Source organism: Aethalodelphis obliquidens, unplaced genomic scaffold, assembly GCF_003676395.1.
Source record: "Aethalodelphis obliquidens isolate GAN/ISIS:26980383/991018 unplaced genomic scaffold, ASM367639v1 scaffold9, whole genome shotgun sequence".
NCBI classification, from domain to species: Eukaryota; Metazoa; Chordata; class Mammalia; order Artiodactyla; family Delphinidae; genus Aethalodelphis; species Aethalodelphis obliquidens.
This window is the reverse complement of record NW_020837953.1, coordinates 14,491,253-14,511,684: the sequence shown is the minus strand read 5'-3', so window position 1 is coordinate 14,511,684 and position 20,432 is coordinate 14,491,253. Positions and strand designations below refer to the sequence as shown.

Genomic DNA, 20,432 nt, shown 5'->3' with positions numbered 1-20,432 from the left:
ACAACTATGGAGCCTGCACTCTAGAGCCCAAGCTCCACAACTACTGAAGTCCACGTGCCTAGAGCCCGTGCTCTGCAACAAGAGAAGCCACCGCAATGAGAAACCCGCGCACTGCAAGGAAGAGTAGCTCCCGCTCGCAACTAGAGAAAGCCTGCTCACAGCAACGAAGACCCAACGCGGCCAAAAAAATTAATTAATTGAAAAAAAAGATGTTGATTTTCCCCTAAATTAATGAATAAATTTAATCTGATTTCAATAAAAATTCCTATCATGTTAAAAAAAGTTATGAGACAATTGTGGAAATTTGAATATGACTGCACTTTTGATAGTATTAAGGAATTATTGTTATTTATTTTAGGAATTTTTAAAAAGTACTTGTCTTTTAGAAATATAAATGGAAGTATATATGGATGAAACAATATGATATCCAGGATTTGGAGGAAAAGTGGGTGGGGATATAAATGAAACCAGATTGTCATGTGTTGAAATTTTTAAATGTTGGATCATAGGGACCTGGTTTCATGCTATTATTGGCTCAATGTTTGAACATTTCAACAATAAAGTGTTTAAAAAAGGAACTACACTAAGGGCAGATTTCTGGGCCTCTTCTCATAAAGATTTTGTTTCAGTGTCTCTGGGGTGAGCCCATGAATCTGCCATTTAGCAAGCTCCCCAGTGGTGTTTATATAGAAGACTAAGGTTTGAGAACCTCTATTATGGACTGAATGCTTGTGTCCCCCCAGTTTCATATGTTGAAACCTAACCCCCACTGTGATGGTATTTGGAGATGAAGCCTTTGGGAGGTGATCAGGCTATGAGGGTAGGGCCCTCAGGAATGGGATTAGTGCCCATATAAAAAAGACTGGGAATCCCCTTCCCCCTTCCACCATGTGAGGACACAGTGAGATGACAGCTGTTTATGAACCAGGAAGGAGGTCCTCACCAGACACTGAATCTGTGGATGCCTTCATCTTGGACTCCCCAGCCTCCAGAACTATGAAAAATACATTTCTGTTGTTTATAAGCCACCACATCTATGGTATTCTGTTATAGCAGCCTGATGGACTAAGATAACCTCTTCCCGTTCCCCATATACTATTGGTACTTGTGAGGTGGGGTAAAAATGGGAGACTTCCAAGAGGGCTAGGGTGATGTCTTCTAATAATAAAAGTGGTAAATTAGTATAGTTTTAACATCTTACAGAGGCAGCATGGTGGGGTGGAAACAGTATATCTATTTCATTCATTTGTTCATTCATTCATTTATTCCATAAGTATTTACTGAGGGCTCATTAGATGGCAGGCACTGTTCTGGGGCCAGGTGCAGATATTGCCCTTGCTTTGTAGGTGATGACAAAGCCTCAGTCTTCTGAGGAACTTCCACTAGGCCCAGGTGTCCCACTTCATAGCTCATAAGACTGAGGCTGCAGAAGATGCTAAGTAAGCAGCAGGTCAGAGAGGGGGTGGTTCTTAAAGGGGAAGGGTCCTTGGCTATCACTCAGTCTAATCTCAACAGAGTACATGAGAAAACTGAGGAGCAGGGAGCAAAAGGGATCAGCCCACAGATAAATACTGATGATGACAGACATTCTCTGAACCATCTCTACACATGTGCTGGAGATGCATTTTGTCTTTTCTTCCTCTCATCAACCCTGGGAAGGAGGGAGATTTGTCTTTCTGTAGCTGTTAAGTTGTCCTTCCCTCCAGAGGGAGGGATGGAGGGGCATGAAAGAGAGAAAGACAATCCCCTTAAGGGGGAAGAACGCCTTGGACATGTTAGGATGACACCCCAAACTCTGCCCTGCAGTTCTCTTTGGGAGAACCCCTAGGTGCCTTTGTGGCTTCATTTCCTGGAAATGGGAAAACTGTGTCCCCCACATCCAGGAAGCAGCAATTCAGGCAGTGGGCGGGAACTACTTCTTGGTGGAGACCCACACTGCACTCCGTGGAGTCTGGATTCCATGGCAAGTACAGCCTGTGACTTCCTGAAGTTGTTATCCAGCTGGTCATGGGCTGCATTTGGGCCTTTTTCAAGAAGCATCTGTAGGAGCACAGCATTGCCCAAGGCTAAGAGAACTAAGGGCGTGTGCTTTTCTCTTCCAGGAAGTCTTCCTGCCTTATGCCAGCTGCCTGGAACCAACCCTCCTCAGGGGGGAGCCCTTGGCACAGAAAGTTCTTAGTGCTTTGCAGAAATGCTCCTTGCTTAAGCCCATGAGATTATTGTCTTCCCTTTGGATTGTAAACCCTTAAAAGTGGGTTCTTATTTCTTTTACCTTCTCCCCTGGAACACTGTAGCAATAACTAACTGTTGTATGGGATTTTCTGGTTCACAAAGTGTTTTCATCACTCCAGACGTTTTTGAGTCCTGCAACAACCATGGGAGGTGAGTATTGGCAGCAAAAGGTGAAATGACTTGGCCAAGGGGTACAGCCTGAAAGTGGCAGAGCTGGGACTCAAACCCACGCCTCCCAACTCAATTCATGGTCCACCCCCTTGCCCAACATTGCCTGAGCGCTTAGCAGATGTAGTCACATGACCCACCCTGTAGGTTAGGGAAAGGAGAACAAATTTGAAAGGGGGTAGGCACTTTTCTAAGTGTTCTGGGAAAGTAGATGAATGCAGACATGTGTACCTGGATCCATGTTAATGCAATTAACAGCATTAAGATCATCAACCATCCTCAGTAACCTTGACACCACCTTAGATTTCTTGCTTACTCTTTGATACCCTGGCAAAATCTGCTGGGACAGGTCATACTCCATACAGATAGCACCCAAGAAAGTACGTCACTTAGTGTGAGCCGAGGGTAGAAAAGGAGAAGGAGATAGGGAGGAGACCAAGTACAGAGAGAAGGGGTTCAGGAAGCAGAAGGCTACTGGAGGGTCACTTGGCTTCTAGGGTGGAGGGTCGCCTGCCTCTGGGAATAAGGCACGTGGTAGATCACCTCTGAGATACCCAGAGCTTCCCTGACCGTGAGAGCAATTCCTTCTCCACCGGGGCACCCAGAGGACACAGTGCAGGCTGCTGTCTCTGAGAAAAAGTGAGAAGGGCGAGAAAGTTGCAGCCAATCAATCCCAGCTCCAGTGGGGTGTGAGTCTCCCAGCTGAGCTTTGTAGCTGAGTTTCCATCCATTCTCCATCATTGCTGCCTGCCCAGCTCTCCGTACATCATCTGCCTCTGCTCCCTCACCACAGGCGAGAGCAAATGCACATACGATGGATGGAGAGCTTCAGCCTACACAGGCAACACACAATTCTCCATGCAGCTACAGGGGCCAGGCACAATAACCCAGTGCAACAGATAATCCAGCATTGGGCTCCAGGGGTCATGGGCCTGGGGAATTCTCAGCTCTCACAACTGAACGAGGAAGCTATCTGGACTTCAAGGGTCAGAAGGCCTCTGCTTTCCTCTGTCGTCCCTCAAGGTCCTCACCCAAGACATGCTAGGAACAGCTAGTGTCTCCCCAGAAATTGTCCCTAGAAGCAGACAATAATCAAATCCTTATTTTTCAGATATCTTCCACTTGTGTTGCCTGGGACGAAAGTGCAGAGAAAATTTGCAACAAAAGGATGGAAGGAATGTTGCTACCAATACCCTGTGTGATGTAGGGGAAGTCATTTCACCTGGTTTGGGGTCTTTTTCCTCAGCTATAAAATCACTAGTTTTTGCAGGGGTTCCCAAACCAGGCTGAGCCTCAGAATTACCTAGAGATTTTTTAAAAAATTGTTTTCCAGACCAAAAGAATCCATATTTCAGTGGTGGGGCCCAAGAATCAACATCTTTGGCAAGTTCTTCAGGTGTTTCTGATGCCCAACCAGGTGGGTAAATTACAGGCTTTGGTCTCTTTAAGCTGTAAACTGTTATGTGCGGTGAGTTGGCAAGGAATTAAGTAAGTAGCGGTCTGTAATCAGGAGTAACTTGGTCTGATAAGCCAAATAATCTGGCAGGCCCTGCACCTTGGCCTGGAACTTCAAGTGCCATCTGGCTCCTGACCCAGATGTCAGCTCCCGGGCTCTGAGTCCTGCATCCACGCCTCCCTTTCTTTGTCCAGGTATGGGCACTAGGTCCAGCCAGCTGGTGGTTAAGGAGAGAGAAATAGTGGTCACTCCAACCTGTATGCTCTGGTCTGGGCTTAACCCAGCCTTCCCCTCCTTGCTCCCGCCCGCCAGCTTGTGAATCCAGCCTTGAGATTCCCCAATTCCTAATGTCATGCTCTCTGGCATGATTACTATTGCTCAAGCCTCTTTAAATTCTTGGAAGAGAATTTCTGAAAATGGCAAATACAGTGCAGGAAAAATAGCACAACAGAAACTTGTGTTCTAGAAGTAGAAGATCTATGTTCCAGAAGCAGAAGTTCCCACCTCGTCTATATAGGAGACGTGTGCCTTGAAAAGATAAGAACTTAATCTAACAGCTACTACTCTGTACTTGTATTATGTGTGAAGTATAGAGCTAAGTACTCTACATGTATCATTTAATTATTTTCTTAACTTTTGAGATAGGAACATTAATTTTTAAATTTACAGGTGAGAATACAAAGGCTCAGAGAAGACTTCCCTGGTGGCGCAGTGCTTAAGAATCCGCCTGCCAATGCAGGGGACACGGGTTTGAGCCCTGGTCCGGGAAGATCCCACATGCCTCAGAGCAACTAAGCCCGTGCGCCACAACTACTGAGCCTGAACTCTAGAGCCCGTGTGCCACAACTACTGAAGCCCATGCGCCTAGAGCCCATGCTCTGCAACAAGAGAAGCCACCGCAATGAGAAGCCCCTGCATTGCAACAAAGAGTAGTCCCTGCTCTCCACAACTAGAGAAAGCCCGCACGCAGCAATGAAGACCAAACACAGCCAATAAATAAATAAATAAATTTTTTTAAAAAAGGCTCAGAGAGATTGAGTAATTTGTCCAAAGGCAGAGCTGAGATTCTAATTTAGTCCTTACTCTTAACATCTACGATGCTGTCTCCCCAGTGTCCTCATTTGTAAGATGGGAGTAATGTTATCCTCATAGTATTGTTGAAAAACATCAAATGGAAGAAACTTAGGTAGTGGAAGCAAATATCTCAGTCTGTTGGAAATCATACACCAAGTGAGACTCAGGAAAACACCTCTGTGCTTCCTCTTCTCCCCTGCGAAATCAGTGTCAAAATATAAGATCTGTCAGCTTCTTCCCACCTGACCAGAGGCAGAGCCAAAATGCGAAAATAAATGTAGATTGAAGAAATAAGAATGCAAGGTGAGGATTCATGCCAAATCATGAATGTCGGAACAATAACAACAAAAGTGATCTGTGGGGCTTCCCTGGTGGCGCAGTGGTTGAGAGTCTGCCTGCCGGTGCAGGGAACACGGGTTCGTGCCCAGGTCCAGGAAGATCCCACATGCCACGGAGCGGCTGGGCCCGTGAGCCACGGCCGCTGAGCCTGCGCGTCCGGAGCCTGTGCTCCGCAACGGGAGAGGCCACAACAGTGAGAGGCCCGTGTACCGCCAAAAAAAAAAAAAAATGATCTGGGGATCACAATGGACCAAAAGTCAAACATGACCCGGTAGTGATGCTTCAAACCAAGGTAAGGATTTGTGTGTGTGTGTGTGTGTGTGTGTGTGTGTGGGAGCGGGTGGAGTAAGTGAAACACTTGAGGGGACACCTCTGATTACCTCTGATTACTGCCATGGCAGGTGTAGAAGAGCACCAAGGAAAAGCGAGTATCACATCTGTAGGGAGGGACACGGGTTCCCGGCAACAGGCAAGGTTCAAGTCAAGATGTGATGGGAATGCTGGGCTGAAACCAGTCAGATGAAATGATATAGGGATAAGTGTAGAGACCCAAAAGTCAAGAGTCCAGGTAGGAAAAGCCATGTTTAACAGCAGATCCTGGGAAGACAGCTGAGGGTGGAAGTGGGGACGAGGTTGAGGGGAGGGCACGGTGGAGAGGCAAAGTGGAGAGGTGACTTCAGAGTGGGCCAGGCCAACTTCCAAAGGACTTCCATCCTAAATCCACTCTGGTCACCCCACAGGATTATCTTTGGCTTAACTCCAGGCCCCAACGGTGAAGCAGACTCTGGTGAGTTTGTCCAGAAGCATGGGCTGGGGTTTTGGGTCATATAAGGAAAGACAGAAGGTTGCTCCATTTGCTGAAAAGACTCCAAGGCAACTTGAGAGCTATCTTCACACATCAGCAGGAGATGCTGTGGGGTAGAAAAGCCAACAGACTCTTCTGGGAGGCTCCAGTTATGTGGGGCAGAACAAAGCCCAGTGAGGGGCGGGAGAGATGGTTAGATTTCAGTGCATGGTGGGGACAAACTCGCAATCACTCAGAGCTGTCTCTGCAGGGCCCAGGTCAGCTAGCAGGGTAGAGAGCTTGCAGTCCCTGGAAGTTTTCGAACAGTTGCCCAATGGCTTGGAGATGCTGTAGGCAGGGCTGCTGTGGTGGGTGGGAGGTTAAACTTGACCAGGTTTTCTTCGGTCTTTCTTGGAAACGGTTTCTTCAAATGACAGCTTATGGGAAGCCCAGTACAAAAACAAAAACAAAAACAAAAACCTTGCTTCTCTCTGGGTGAGCTGGGGATAAGGACCAGGCTACCAGGATCCCCACCTCTAGGAACTGTTGGAATGTTCTTGAAGTACAGTTGAAAACTAGTTACTAGACAGCGTATGAGATCTTTTTAATGCTAAGCCCTGGTAAGCCAAGACAGGAGCTTGAACGTGCCAGGCTGGTAAAAATAACTGTTTTGCTCCCCAAGTTTGTTCGCTGTCTCGGTTCCTTTTGCTTACAAACCCTGGACCAGCTGCCTCCTCTGATGGCTCCTTGGCTTTGTTTTCACATGCAGCCTCTGCAGTAAGAACAAGCGAAATGGCCACTGCCTGGGGCTGGCCTGGGGCATGATCGCGATGGGTTTGCCAAGGCTGGGTCTCATTGTACGAGGGATGTTTGCGGACACAGGTGGTCTGAGCTGAGCAGTCGTCCAAGAGGAATTTATTCAACAGTCACTGGTATCTTCTCTCTCTGTGCTGGGCTTCATGCTGGACCCTGGGAATACAATGTCCAGTAAGATATGATCTGTGTCTCTGAGGAGTGTCCAGTCTCTGGGATAGACAGCCTTGTAAAGGCAGAGCACAAAATGCTGGGGAAGCTCAGGGGAGTACACACCAGGTGGGGACAGCGTAGAGGGGGTTAAGTGCCAGGGAAGGCCTTGGTAGAGATGTTTCAGTGGAGCTTTGAAAGACAAATAAGAATTAACTTGATGAAGGGGGAGAAGCTGGCAAAGTCTATGCTAAGATCAGAGCGGAGGGAAGAACAGCACAGTGTATTTGGGGAACTGCCGGTCATCCGCACTGGCTGGAGCTAAGGGAGTCAGAGGGGCCTAGCAATAGATGCGCCTGGAGAAGTCACCAGAGACCAGTTCTTAAAGCTCTTGTGAGCTGATCCAAAGGGACTTTGTTCTGAAAGCTCTAGGCAGCTTGGGAGGATTCGTAAGTCGTATGAACTGATTTTTGTTGTGGCTCTTGCAGTTCCTGAGGCCCAGAGGGCTCAGCAGTAGCCCTGTGAATTTGAGGGATGAGCCTGCTCAGTGGGCGTTACCAATGATACCATTAAGTCTGGAGCACGGCCTTCTATTCCTGGCTTGGTTCCTGAAGCAGCGACCTTCAAGTCATCTCTTGCCTTTTCGTGCACCAAGTCCCTCCTTTAGCAGAATAGGGATAAAAATGCTGCCACCACCCTGCCACATTAACAGAATTGCCAAGACCAAAATGTTCCACGTGGTATGAAACAGAGCACAAAAAGGTCCTCCTTTAGGTAGAACATGATGGCTCTTGAAAGAAAGTTTGGATGAATCAGAAATGTATAATGAGTGCATTCTGTTCTTAAGTTGTTGGCAGGATAACTGGCACACCTGTTTCTCAGAGCAAGGGCTTGTTCAAGAGACACCCATGACTTCTTAAGGCCTGAGCTGGCTATTGGAACGGGTTTGGGGTGATTGGGAAGCTGCCCTCTTTTCTGAGCTGGAGGTGGGGGAAGGCAGGGGGTGCAAGGAGAGCAGCAGCACATCCCACCAACCAGCAGGTTTCTGCCGATCTCATTGGGTTGTAAGAAGGACTGAGACAATCCGAGTAAAGGGCTCAGCACCACGCCTGGCTCATGGTAAGCCCCCAATAATAGATGTTAGTGGTATTGTTAACGTGTATATATTTTGAGACCAACTCTGAACTCAGAGCGCCTCCTGTCTCTTGGATGGAATATATATTCTTTGAGATTTTAATATCATCTACCCTCTATTCCCTGTTAAGCCATGGGTGCTTCAGGGAAGGTACCATGGTCTAGCAAGACGTGCATTCCCCACAGCACCCAGTAGTGTTCTCTTACCCTCCTTGCCCCTCTTCTGAGATGGCACTGGTCAGTTTGCCTTGTATTGTAGTTAGTATTCATGTCAGTGTCTTGCTTCACTGAACTCTGAACTCATCAACGCTGGACTGAACCTTTAAATCTGTGCCCAGAGACAAGCATGCTTAGCTGGGCCCTGCTTCAAGGCCTCAGCACTTGCTGATCTCCTTACCTGGTACTTTCCCCAGCTAAAGCATCAGCTGTCACCTCTGCAGAGATGGTGCTCCTGACCATTAAGTTATTGCCTTCACTCCACATTCTATCACATTTTAAAATTTTCAGTATTTGAAATAATCTTGTTGGTTTATTCATTTGTCTTCTCCACAAGAATATAAGCTCCATGAGAACAGGGGCCTTAGTTGTCCCTTCATTGCTGTATTCCCCAGTTTCCTATAATTGTGCTTGGCATATAATAGGTGCTCCATAAATATTAATGAATGCTGAATTGATTCTAAATTAAATGGCTGGGGGAGTGGGCCTTTGTACCTCTTCTCCAAGACTGAACAACAGGTCAGTATTGCAGAGATTGCAAAAAACAGAGCATGTGGCTCCTGCTTCCCAACTGCTTGGGGAAGAAAGAAACAGCAGTATAAACAGCATCAGAACAAGACAAGGCAAACTCTTACCAGGCGCTAGATGTGAGGCACAGAATCAGAGGCAAGAGACACAGGTGGTGGCTGGAACACAGCTTGAGCGCAGGGACCATCGTACTCACTCCACTATGTCAGCACCTAACTCAGAGGTTGTAGAGGAAGTGCTCTGTGAGCGACTATTGAATTGCACTGAGCGGACAGCCCACCAAAGAAGTGCAGGAGGTTAGCTGAGATACAGAGAATCTGTGTTTAACTTGCTATCTTCCTACTCAGTTAAGTTTTCGACCTGTGTGTGTCAAGAGAGCCCCTTAATTTCAAACTATTTAAATATAAGCATATACAGAACAAGATAATGTTTTGGCTAAAATCCATGTCATTTATTTATTTAACAAAAACCTGAGTATCTTCTCTGTTCCAGACCATGTCCTTGGTGCTGAGAATGGAGATAAACCCTGGCCCTCAAGGAGCTCACATCTGGGGGAAAGATACGTACATGAGTAAATATAATGTAGCGTATGCCGAGGGGACCCCTACAGGAGGCAAAGAGCAGAGGGACGGGATTCTACGGTTCATGTCCACAGGAACGAGAGACCTGGCTAACGGGTATTTTTTGTGAAGAACAGATAAGGTAGTGGTCCTCAGAGTGTGGCTGGCTAATTATCTACATCAGAATCATCTGGAGCACATATTAAAATGCAGATTCCCAGCACTTCAGCAGGTTGGGCTTTGGGACCTGGGAGTCTGCATTCTAAAGTGCTCTAGGTAATTCCACTGCAAATTAAAGTTTGAGAACCCGTTTGCTTATAAAACTGTAATGAAGAATGATCTGCACATCTGAAATGCTCATTTGTGTTGGCCTTTGGTGAGAGGCAGGGCAAGAAGGGAGGAAGAGGGGAGATGACATTTATTAAGCTCTATATAGTCTCTATATAAGTTAATTTAATTCTCACAATAATCCTGTGAGGTAGATATTATTACTCTCATTTTACAGATAAAGAAACAGAATTAGAGAGCTTAAATAATTTGTTCAACATTTAGAGCTAATGAATCCCAACACTGAACCTAGATTCACTTAACTGTAAAGTCTGTCCACTTTCTGTAACACCATGTTGTACCAGGGGACTGATTAATGTAACAATTTTCTTTTAGTTGTTTGCCAGATCTTGCTAGGTAAATATAAAGAACAGCCAGACGGTACTCTGATCATGTCCGAAGTAACTGGCCATGGATACATACTTCTCTGGCGAGTGGGGGACTCAGGGCAAAGCTGGGAGGAACAATAAAATGAGCAGCCAGTTCTGGCTTCTTTCCCCATCATTTTCTCACCTTCTGGTGGAGGTGTTATGAAAGGTACTATGGCTAAAGCCTGGGTCCATCTGGAGGGAAAAGGAAACATATCCATGAAAGTAACTCCACCTGCTATCAGAGATTCCTGGGACGCCAAACATCCAGACTCAAGTTTCTCAAAAAGGTTAACTGTCAGGAACAGAGGCCTGAACTTGCATTAGGAAACAGCTCAACCTTAAGAGAAACTGTGAAAGACCAGCAACTTTTCCAGGTTAAACAAACACTATCTCTTTCTACACACAGACTCAGAAGTACAGCAAAATAAACACAGCTCAGAAAATAATGGGAAGTCCAACCCCATTTAAAGGACTTGGGGACAAGCCCAACTTATAAAAAGTCTCCTGTAATAGAGAAAACACACACACAAACTGCAAATCCTGGTTACATTCCCACTCACTATATCGTGTCATTCGCCAGACCATAGGCAGGAGCAGCAAAGTGGAGCATGTTAGATGAAGAAAAGGAAAGGTGTTATAATAGAGGCAGCTGACAACAATACTGGGGGCGGGGACGCGCTCCGGGGCCTCGAGTTCAGAAGGCAGGTGTGTAACCGCCACCGGCTTCTACCGCTGAGCTTGGAGCCACAACAGTGGCACTACTAACCAGACCTGAGTTTCCTGCGCTGGAGAGCTTCTTTCTTATTTCTGGCATTTCAAGCAACTGCTGAGTCCAAAGATGGGTTTTGATGAAATCAGCCCATAGTACTGACGTTAGGGATAGAACACAGCTTAGATTTCACTATTTAGTGTAACAAAGATTATAAGCCAGACTTTATTTTATTGCTACATTTTCCCCACACCCATTATGGGTACATTTGCTTCCACCTACTTTTTCTATAATACTGGCATGGTTTAGAGTTGTTAAAAAAAAAAAAAAAAAAGCCAGTCTGGATTCATCCTCTCTTTACGAAAGTGTTGATTTATTTATACTGCACTCGATTCAGCCCCTCCAAATACACAGCTTCCAACAGGCAGAGTTAGAGAAGCAGGCACCACAAACCATGGTTTAAAAATATGCAGGTGGCAGGCACTGTACCCGTTTAACTATAACTGAGATCTGCTGATACTTCAAACCAGCTACACTAAAGCCATCTCTGGGGGCATCTAGACGGAGTCTTAATCCTGATGGCAGTATCTGGTTGTTCTAGAGTCTAACAGGATACCTGGGTTATGCCTGTGGCCAGCCAAGTGGGAAGAGTATGTAGAGCCCACATCTAACTACAGCAGGTCTTCAAGCTTATTATCCTGTCACAGTTTATAAAGATGAGGAACTAACATTTGGGAGCTGTGCAGTCAAAATGTCCAGAAAACAAATATACTATTGCAGTGTGTAAAATCAAGTCAACCACCTTGTGGATCCTTGGCTGTCTCTGGTTATGACCTCAAACACTTAAAAAGGAAACCTCAAGTATGCTGGGAGATAATGATCAGAACGCTTGGGTGCCTTGGTTCCTGACTGTCAAGTAACAGGGCTCACCGCCACGTTACTTCTTGCAATAAGCATACAGGGCAACTCCTTAGAGACTGCTCATTATCGATGCTGAGCTCCTGAGAGGTCAGGGGGTGGGCAGGCTCAGGACTATCCAGGGCTGAGCAAACTCTGTAAACCAGCCTTACAGCTCTAAGTCTTATCCTGGTTCTGAGAACACTTCAGTTCTGCTCCAAGTCCGCTTTGTTCCAATTCAGCGATGACAGACATATATTTGAACTCGTTTGGTCTGAAGTTAAAGGTCTCCACTAACCCGTAGGTCTCTTTTCGATCAGTGGCATAGAAGAGCTGAACTTGGTTGGCAATGCACTGTGCCTCAGCAACATTCTGAAAGGTAAAAAGAACAGTCAGGTCCTTTCCAGCACAGGGCCATGAAGCTCTGTGTCTAAGTCCTATGGCAGTTGGGGGCCCTCATCCAGGAGTCACTGCTTGCAGAAAGCTTCCCTGACATCCCAAGTCTTGGTGAGGTGCCCCTTTTCTGTGTATTCAAATTACCCTACACGTCCCTCTAACATAGTATGCATCATACTGTATTGTATCTGTCCTTTTTTTCCTCTTTTCTTTTTTGTCTGTCTTCCTTTGTGTGAATTTCTCAAAGTATGTGCTTCTTTTACATCCTGTACCCAGTGAAATCTGGTGAATGTTTGCTAATAAATTAATGCATATGTTAAAAATTTCCCTCTTCATTCAGTTCTTTAGTAACTGTTTAGTTTATCTCAAGGGGGAAAAAAATAGCAATAGTTACCCAGCTCCAAGAACCAGTTTGTGAGTTACTACTAAGTTCTTGACTAACCAGACATACTTTGAAATAAAACCTGTTCCTCATACCACCTCAGTCAAAAAAGTAGTGCCAAAGCCAGCTGTAGTTTTACAATTCGTCCATAAAGTCTATGACACAATGTTTTTTTCTTTTTTCTTTTTGACTGTGCTGCGTGGCTTGTGGGATCTTAGTTCCCTGACCAGGGACTGAACCCAGGCCCTCGGCAGTGAAAGTGCGGAGCCCTAACAACTGGACTGCCAGGGCATTCTCTATGACACTCTTTCTTCCCTGTGATGGAGCCTCGTTTCTCTTTCCTTGAGTGTTGGCTATACGTAGTGACTTGCTTCTAACGAATAGACTAAAGTGGAATGATGAAAAATGACTTCTGCTATTCAGTCACAGAAGACATTGCAGGTTCTGTCTTGCTATCTCTCTTGAATCACTTGCTTTGGGGAAAGTCAGTTGCCATATCATGAGGACATTCAAGTAGCCTACGGAAAAGCCAGTGTGGCAAGGAAATGAGGCCTCCTGCCAACAGCCATGCAAGTGGGGTCAGAGGTGGATCGTCAAGCCCAATCAGCCTTCAAATGACTGTTGTCCTTGCCAACATCTTGACAGCAACTTCATGAGAGACTGAGCCAGAGCCACCCAGACATGCTGCTCCTGAACTCCTGACACACAGAAACTGTGAGGCGATAGATATTTGTTGTTTTAAGCCACTAAGTTTTGGAGTAGTAATTTGTTATGCAGTCATTTCTAACTAATCCACCCGCAAAGCCCCAGGGAAAAGAAGGGGCCACCTTCTCTAAAGCTCAGTAGCAGGGAAATGGTGACCAGACCACTCTGTGTAACAGAAGTGGGATCAGGACACAGGCTACACTCTTGAAACCTTACAAGAGAGTTACTTCAAAAACTCTTACTTTTGTTTCCTATACATTCTCTGGTGCCAGCTGATCAGAGGCACTTATTCATGATTACAATGTTCACACAGCCAAAACCCAACCCCAAGCGATAATGGAAAATTCCTACTAAAACTGTCAAAAGTGCTATGCGTAGCTACAGTGATGAAAAGAGGTTTATAAATACCACAGCCTGCTTCACCTCCATTCCCTCCTATGGGCCTTGCAGGTCATTTCTCATAAGCAGGCACTGATCTCTGAGACTGGATCTTCAATCAAAAGCCATTTTCCAAAATGCTGGCTATTTCAAATTAATAGAATTTTAGAGCTGGAAGGGGCCTTAGAGATCACCCAGTCCTCATTTAATGGACCAGGAAACCAAAGCAGATGAGGGTCAGGGATAGACCCAAGGTCATATGGCTAACAAGTGGCAGACCAAGGACCAGACCTCTGGACTCCCAGGCTGGTACTCCCTCCACTTCACCCTGATAGTATTTCTGGTGGGGCAAATAATTAAGACTGATCAAGGTCGGTAACTCTACTTCATCATTTTTATCTTTCTTATATTCAAACATGCCTCAAGAACAAACCATCTCTAAAGCAAGTGCATAACCTGAGGCAGATACCACCACTCTCTGAGGCCCTAAACTGTAGGGCCTGTGAGTCAACTTTTATTTGAGGCTTAGGATGGTGGAGGTAAGGGTGATTTCAGTTGTGTACATTCTAGAACAGTGCTGCTCAAACTGCAGAGTCCTAGGTGGAGATGCCTCTGGTCCCTTCACCTCTCTTTCAGCTGTTATATCCTGGGGTTTTACATAATAAGATTCTGTGTGGATAAAGGGCTCTGACCACTAGTTTGAAGACCATTAGAATGGTGGGTAGAGAGTTAAGATATGGAGATATGTGCAAATGTCTCTCATGGAGAATTATGGAAAGCTCTCCTGCACCCCAACCCCTGCCCACTTATTCACCCCCTGCCTTTTATTCTCTCAACATGAAACAGTAGTCTCTTCCCTTTCCAAGACCCAAGAAGATAAACATATTAATTCCCTATGTTGCTCAACAAGGAGGTTTATTAACAAACCTGATTCCTCCCTCTTTTCAATCTTAATAGCTACAATCAAATTACCAAGTCTTGCCCATTTTATTCCCTATATATTTCTGGAGACATTCTCTCTCCTCCATCCCTACTACCACTGCTCTAGTTTAGGTCTTTACTACTTCTTGCCCAGACTATTGCAACTGCATTTTAAATGATCACACTGACCAGGCTAGAACTAAAAAATATTTAGGAAGCAAATACTTAAGGTTAATGGTCTTAAAATCCAACTCTTTATGGGTCAACTCCCATTCAAAACCCTTTAATGATCTTTTTGTGCCCACAGGATAAAGCTGATCCTTTAAACACAACCCACCAAACCTCCTTTTTTAATATACCAGTGACAGCAAACTGCTTGTAATACCCCAAGTCATTTTATGCCTCCTAGCATTTATGTATTCTATTTCCACCACCTGGAACATTCCCCTCCCCCTCCCCACTTTACCCTGCTAAACTCCTGCTAATCTTTGAGGTTCAGCTCAGGTGTCATCTCTAGGAAGGCTTCTTCCTCCTTCTGGGCCAGGAACGCTCCCCCTGCCCCCTCCCCCAATGCTGTGCATGTCTCTCTCCTAGCGCTTACTACATTCCAATGAAATCATCTGTTAACACACATGTGGACACAAATAAGGCTTTCTAATACTATACTAAATTTTCATCATTAAAGTTAATCAGTTCAGAAGAAACCTCTAGTTTCCAGGTATTTCTATTCATTTGCTTTACTGTATTTGGAAACACTATGCCTAAACTGCAAACTCATGCATGAGTGTGCAGGGGATCATATATTTATATTACATTTCTAGGTTTCCCATCTCTGAATCGTGTATCTCTACACTAAATTCTAACATGTCTAATTCTGTACTACATTAGAAACTCACAGTCAAGTTGACTTATACAAGGCAAAGGTGTGTTGTCTGGTATGATGTTAAATATAAGGCTAGGAAGCAAATTTTAATAATTATGGGTCTGAGACTACTAGGGTGAGGGGGTATAAATGCTAAAACAGAAAGCGTCTCCTCTGACCTCTAGAGTCCACTTCTAATACAGTTAGATATTATGCTTTGCTGAAGATCAGAAAATGCAGTATAATCTCTATGTCACTCACTCCTGTGGTCAAATTTTAAACTTTATCATTATTGATAACTATATCCCCTCCAAATCTCAATTTGAAACATCCGTACTTTGTCTACTATTTCCTATATTTAACACTCACTCCCAAATTAAAAAATCCTTTAACTCAAGTAGGACTCGCAGTTCTGTCTCTAACCTTTCTCATGTTTCCACTTCCCTCTTTATCCAACTTGCACTCCATTGTCAATAATTACAATCATTCCTTTGCATTCACTTTTAAATTCCTGGTCCCTATCTTGCTTCATTACATCACTTGGCTAAACCATAACCCTAGTTAAATCCAACTCTCGGTCCTCCCTCTCTGTGCTTGTACCCGCACACCCATTCTCTCTTCCATTTTCCTAGATCACACGTCAACAAACACTTTCTGGAAAGGGAGACACTGTTAATGTTTTAGGCTCTACGGCCCTACAGTCTCTGTTGCAGCTACTCAACTCTGTTGTAGAGGTAAAGCAGCCATAGATAACATGTAAATGATAAACATGGCTGTGTTCCAATAAAATTTTATCTACAGACACTGAAATTTGAATTTCATATACTTTTCACAGGCCATGAAATATTATTCTTTTTTAGTTGTTTGTTTCCTCAACTACTTAAAGATGTAGAACACATTCTCAACTCATGGGCCTGTCCTAGACAACAATTTCACACTTTCTCTTTTCCACCCAAAAGTCCAACACCTATTCTTCCATCCTCACTCTCAGCTGACCATCTTTCTTTTCACTAAGCAATCTGAAGAGAACTTCTTACAAGCTACCACCACCTCTATTCATTTAACTGTATTTGTGTCATTATATCCTGGCTTCTCTCCTGTTGTTACGTTTCTGGCAAAGATCAACCCCTCATTCCCAAGACTCACCCCACTCAAAAACACCACTTCAACAACTCTCCAGCCTCCTTCTTGTCCATTATCAATATTTCCCTCTCTACTGGATCTTTCCATCAGCCTATACATATAATGTTATTTCTCTCATTTAAAACAAAACCAAAAAAACACTCTCATCCCCACTTCTTCCCCTATTCTCTCCTTCCCTTCTCAAAAACATCCCTTGAAAGATGTGTTTATGCTTACTCTTTCTCTTCCCATTCTTTCTTAAATGTACTCCAATCATGCTTCTGTCCTACCACTCCTTTGAAACTGCCCTTATAAAGGTCCCCAATGACTTCCATGTTGTGAAATCTAGTAAATTCTCAGTCCTCATCTCATTTGCCCTACCAGCAAGTGAGATTTGGCTAGTTGAGCACCCTTGTTCCTTGAAACATTTTATCTTAGCTTCCAGGGGCTTCTACCATCTTAGTTTTCCTCCTGTCTCACTGACTCTTCCTTTTTAATCTTCTTTGCTGATGCTTCCTCATCACTCCAGGGCTCAGTTCTTAGACCTCTTCTCTTTTCTACCTTAATTAACTTCCTTGGTGATTTCATTCAGTCTCATGGCTTTAAATAACAACCTGTATGCTGACTCCTCTCACTTTTCTCTCTCTAGCTTGGGCCTCTCCCCTGAATGCTGACTCCTCTCACTTTTCTCTCTCTAGCTTGGACCTCTCCCCTGAACTCCAAGCTCATGTATCTAACTGCCTACTACTTGGATATCTAACAGGCGTCTCAGATTTAACGTGTTGAAAACTGAGCTCCTGATCTTCCTCCCAAACCTCTTCCGCCTGCAGTCTTGTCTGTCTCAGTTAATGGCAACTCCATTCTTCTGGGTAGGATTTTGGGTGACTTCCAGTTGAGTGTGATGGGTAGAAGGAAGAATGGGAGAAATGGGACTGAACAGTTACAGGAATAACAGACAAGGAAGGAGAGTCTCAATTATGTCCTAGACTTGGGACTTACTGCTACTATGAGATACTAGCTGAGTAGCATAACTTTTCCCTTTCTTGTATGCAGCTGATTAAGAGACAGAGGAAAAATAAGTGGGTGTTGTAAAAAAGAACCTCAGGAGGAAGAGGCACTAACGTGCCCACTGTCTTGAGGACATCCTGAACTTAAACCCTGCCAGATAAATGAGACTGAAATGAGCAAGGACTAGACGAACAGGCTGAACAGTAGTCATAAAACTGCTCCTGGCCCTGGATATGTAAAGAACAAACACAACAGACATCATTACCTACGGGCATATGGTCAATGCTCTATCCCAGCAAATGGGAAAAGGAGGAAGGAAATTCACTATGTATGATGAATGCTGTACATGTGAACAGTGTGGAGGAAGATAAAAGATTAAGAACTATTCTAGACTTTGAACTCTTCCCTACATTTAAGAAGCCAATTTACTTGTCCATAGTCTCTTGCCTGAAACCCCTAGGGCCAGATGTGTCTTGGAGGCAGAATTACTGGATTTTAGAAAGGTAACAAGTGCAGATACCATATAACTGTATCTGAATACCTTCAGGGTCACCAGGTAAATCCAAAAAGGTAAAAGTTGATTCTTACCAGAAACGTGGAATCCATTTCTGCTGTCATCAGCACTATGCCCTTTTCTTCCTTAAGTTCAGGGTAGTGATACAAAATCAGCTGGCTGGCTGCAGCTTCCCCTCGGGTCTGTAAGGAGGAACACTTAATCAAGGCTCAGTAAGGTGCCACCACAACAAAACCGCGACTTCACAGCAACAGAGAGTCTGGAGGGAATTCTGGCTCTTAACAGCCCCTTGGGTGGCTGGTGAGTCGGAGGACTAGCACGTGGCGGTGGCCAGGTCTGCCAAGGCACATCGAAACCGACAGCTTGCACAGTGTTATTTGTGTCTTCAATTGAAAAAGGTTTGGCTTTTCTCCCGGAAAATGTTTACAGTAGGCAGTGAATCCTTCATCACGGCCATATATTTAAAAACAAAACGGCACAAGCAGCTACCAGATCAAGTCCTAAATAAAGCAATATGCCTGTGTAATTGCCGCCTTTATGGACTAGTGCATTTCACAGTTGAAATCTACTCCCCTTGGCTGGCTCTGAGGACTAAGCTCTTTTAAGCTGTAGCAAACAGCTGGAGAGTTTGCACATGGGCCAGATTTGTAATGTGCAGTTTTAAAATATAATCTGGGTGGGAGGAAGGGGGGAAAGAAGAATGGGAACATCATAATTTCATGAAGAAGGGACAGGGCAGTGGTGACTAGACCTCACTCCAGACTAGGAAGAGAGGCTAGGTTCAAAGCCTAAGCCCTCACATAGTATAGAAGGAAACAACTATACATTCAAAAGATCTCTGGGTTTCATCTTTAAAATTTCAGCAAAAGTCCTTTTAATTATCAATACCTAATTATTGCTAGGGTACTCTTAATAATAGTTCAGCCTCAGTTCTCTCGAACGTACTTCAAATACACATCATTTTGGTCATAATTATGTTTCTGGATCTTTTTCCTATACTTGTATATGAGCTTCACGAAGGCAGTCCTAGCGTAGTTTCCAACACAACAGCATAATGGTTAAGTTCATAGACTTTGGAGTCCATAACCTGGAGTCAAGCAACTCCAGCTCTACCACTTACCAGCACTGTGAACTACCTTCTCTGAGCCCACTATTTTTTTTTTCTTTTCTTTCTACTTTTTTTTTTTTAAAAAAACAAACACAATATAATTTTTGGATACAATCACAAGGGCTACAGTCATGAGCAAATTCTCATTCTGTTTTGTGCTCCCTTTACCCCAACTTCAAAGCGATTATAATACATTCTTGTTTTTGCCAGATTCAGCCTCCAAATATAGAATGTCAATCCTAGTGATGATCTTATTTAAAACACTTTTATTTTAAAAGCTTCAAATGCTTTGGATCAAACTTCTTAATCTAATACTTGGGAGTAAAACAAAGAAAAAGGAAGGAGGGAAGCAAACAAAACGACATCTGTGAAATGAAAACTATGCATCTAGCACCTCAGAAAGTGCTGACCTGGTCAATAAAACACATGTAAGACAAAGCGCCTACCTTAAGGTTATGAAGATAACCATCACCACTCACCCATGTTTGGTAAGTGAGGTACATGCAGTAAATGTTATAGATGTATGGGGAAGAGAGCAGAGAGCCAGCAATAGTCAGAGAACGTGTTTTGGGATCTTTTCAATTTCTAGGTAGTGAGCGGGGCCTAAAAAGCTAGCCCAAAAAAGTATGACAATTCATCAGTGCTACAGCAAATCCTGCTGGTAGTTAGTACATATTATGCGTCCTCAAGCCTCAGCAAGGGCTCATAATAACACAGAGGGGTAGGCCTCCTTCATCTAGGGGCTGAGCACAGGCCACCTACCTGAATATTTATAAGTGCAGTGAAATGGAGTTCAGTACCTGTCCACTGCCCGACAAAAAACTCATAACCTTCCCTTCTTGGCAGTGCACAAAGAAACTGTGGGAAACAAATACATGAGGAGACAGATGAATAAATAAAATCATTTGCTCTATGTCCAACCACCTGTGTCATTCACTCCATTTCTTCAAAGTTTGGGTTTTAAAACTTTTTTTAAATTATGAAATTCATATGTATGTGATAATGTAACAAACACTCATGCACTTCCCAACCCACCTAAGAAAGGCGGCATTAGAGATCCAATTGAAGCTCTCTCTGTAAACCCATTCTAATTCCATTCCAGTATAACAGGTAAACTGCATTTGGTGTCTGTCATTCCCTTTCAGGTTTTTATACTTTTAATGTATAGGTATACATCCATAAACAAGAAACAGTACTGTTTGCATGTTTAAAAAATTAAATCGTATCAAACTATATGTATACTTTTTTTTAACATCTTTACTGGAGCATAATTGCTTT

At 44.2% G+C, this 20,432-nt stretch overlaps 1 protein-coding gene across 4 annotated transcripts in view; it reads right to left on the bottom strand.

Annotated features, from left to right (window-relative positions):
* Positions 1-807: 807 nt before the first annotated feature.
* The window catches only part of ATPAF1 (ATP synthase mitochondrial F1 complex assembly factor 1), a 36,582-nt gene continuing 16,957 nt past the window's right edge, over positions 808-20,432 (bottom strand). Inside the window, exons 7-10 of one of the 4 annotated variants that reach the window (XM_027108660.1) lie at positions 19,917-20,012; positions 18,121-18,228; positions 12,057-12,130; positions 808-4,073 (exon numbers count right to left, since the gene is read on the bottom strand). In XM_027108660.1, the coding sequence (XP_026964461.1) occupies positions 3,860-4,073; positions 12,057-12,130; positions 18,121-18,228; positions 19,917-20,012 (492 nt within the window). In that variant the 3' untranslated portion in view covers positions 808-3,859. Of the gene's footprint in view, positions 4,074-9,323; positions 11,026-11,056; positions 12,131-18,120; positions 18,229-19,916; positions 20,013-20,432 lie in introns of those variants that run through there. The other 3 variants (XM_027108662.1, XM_027108664.1, XM_027108661.1) reach the window with 3 other exon arrangements.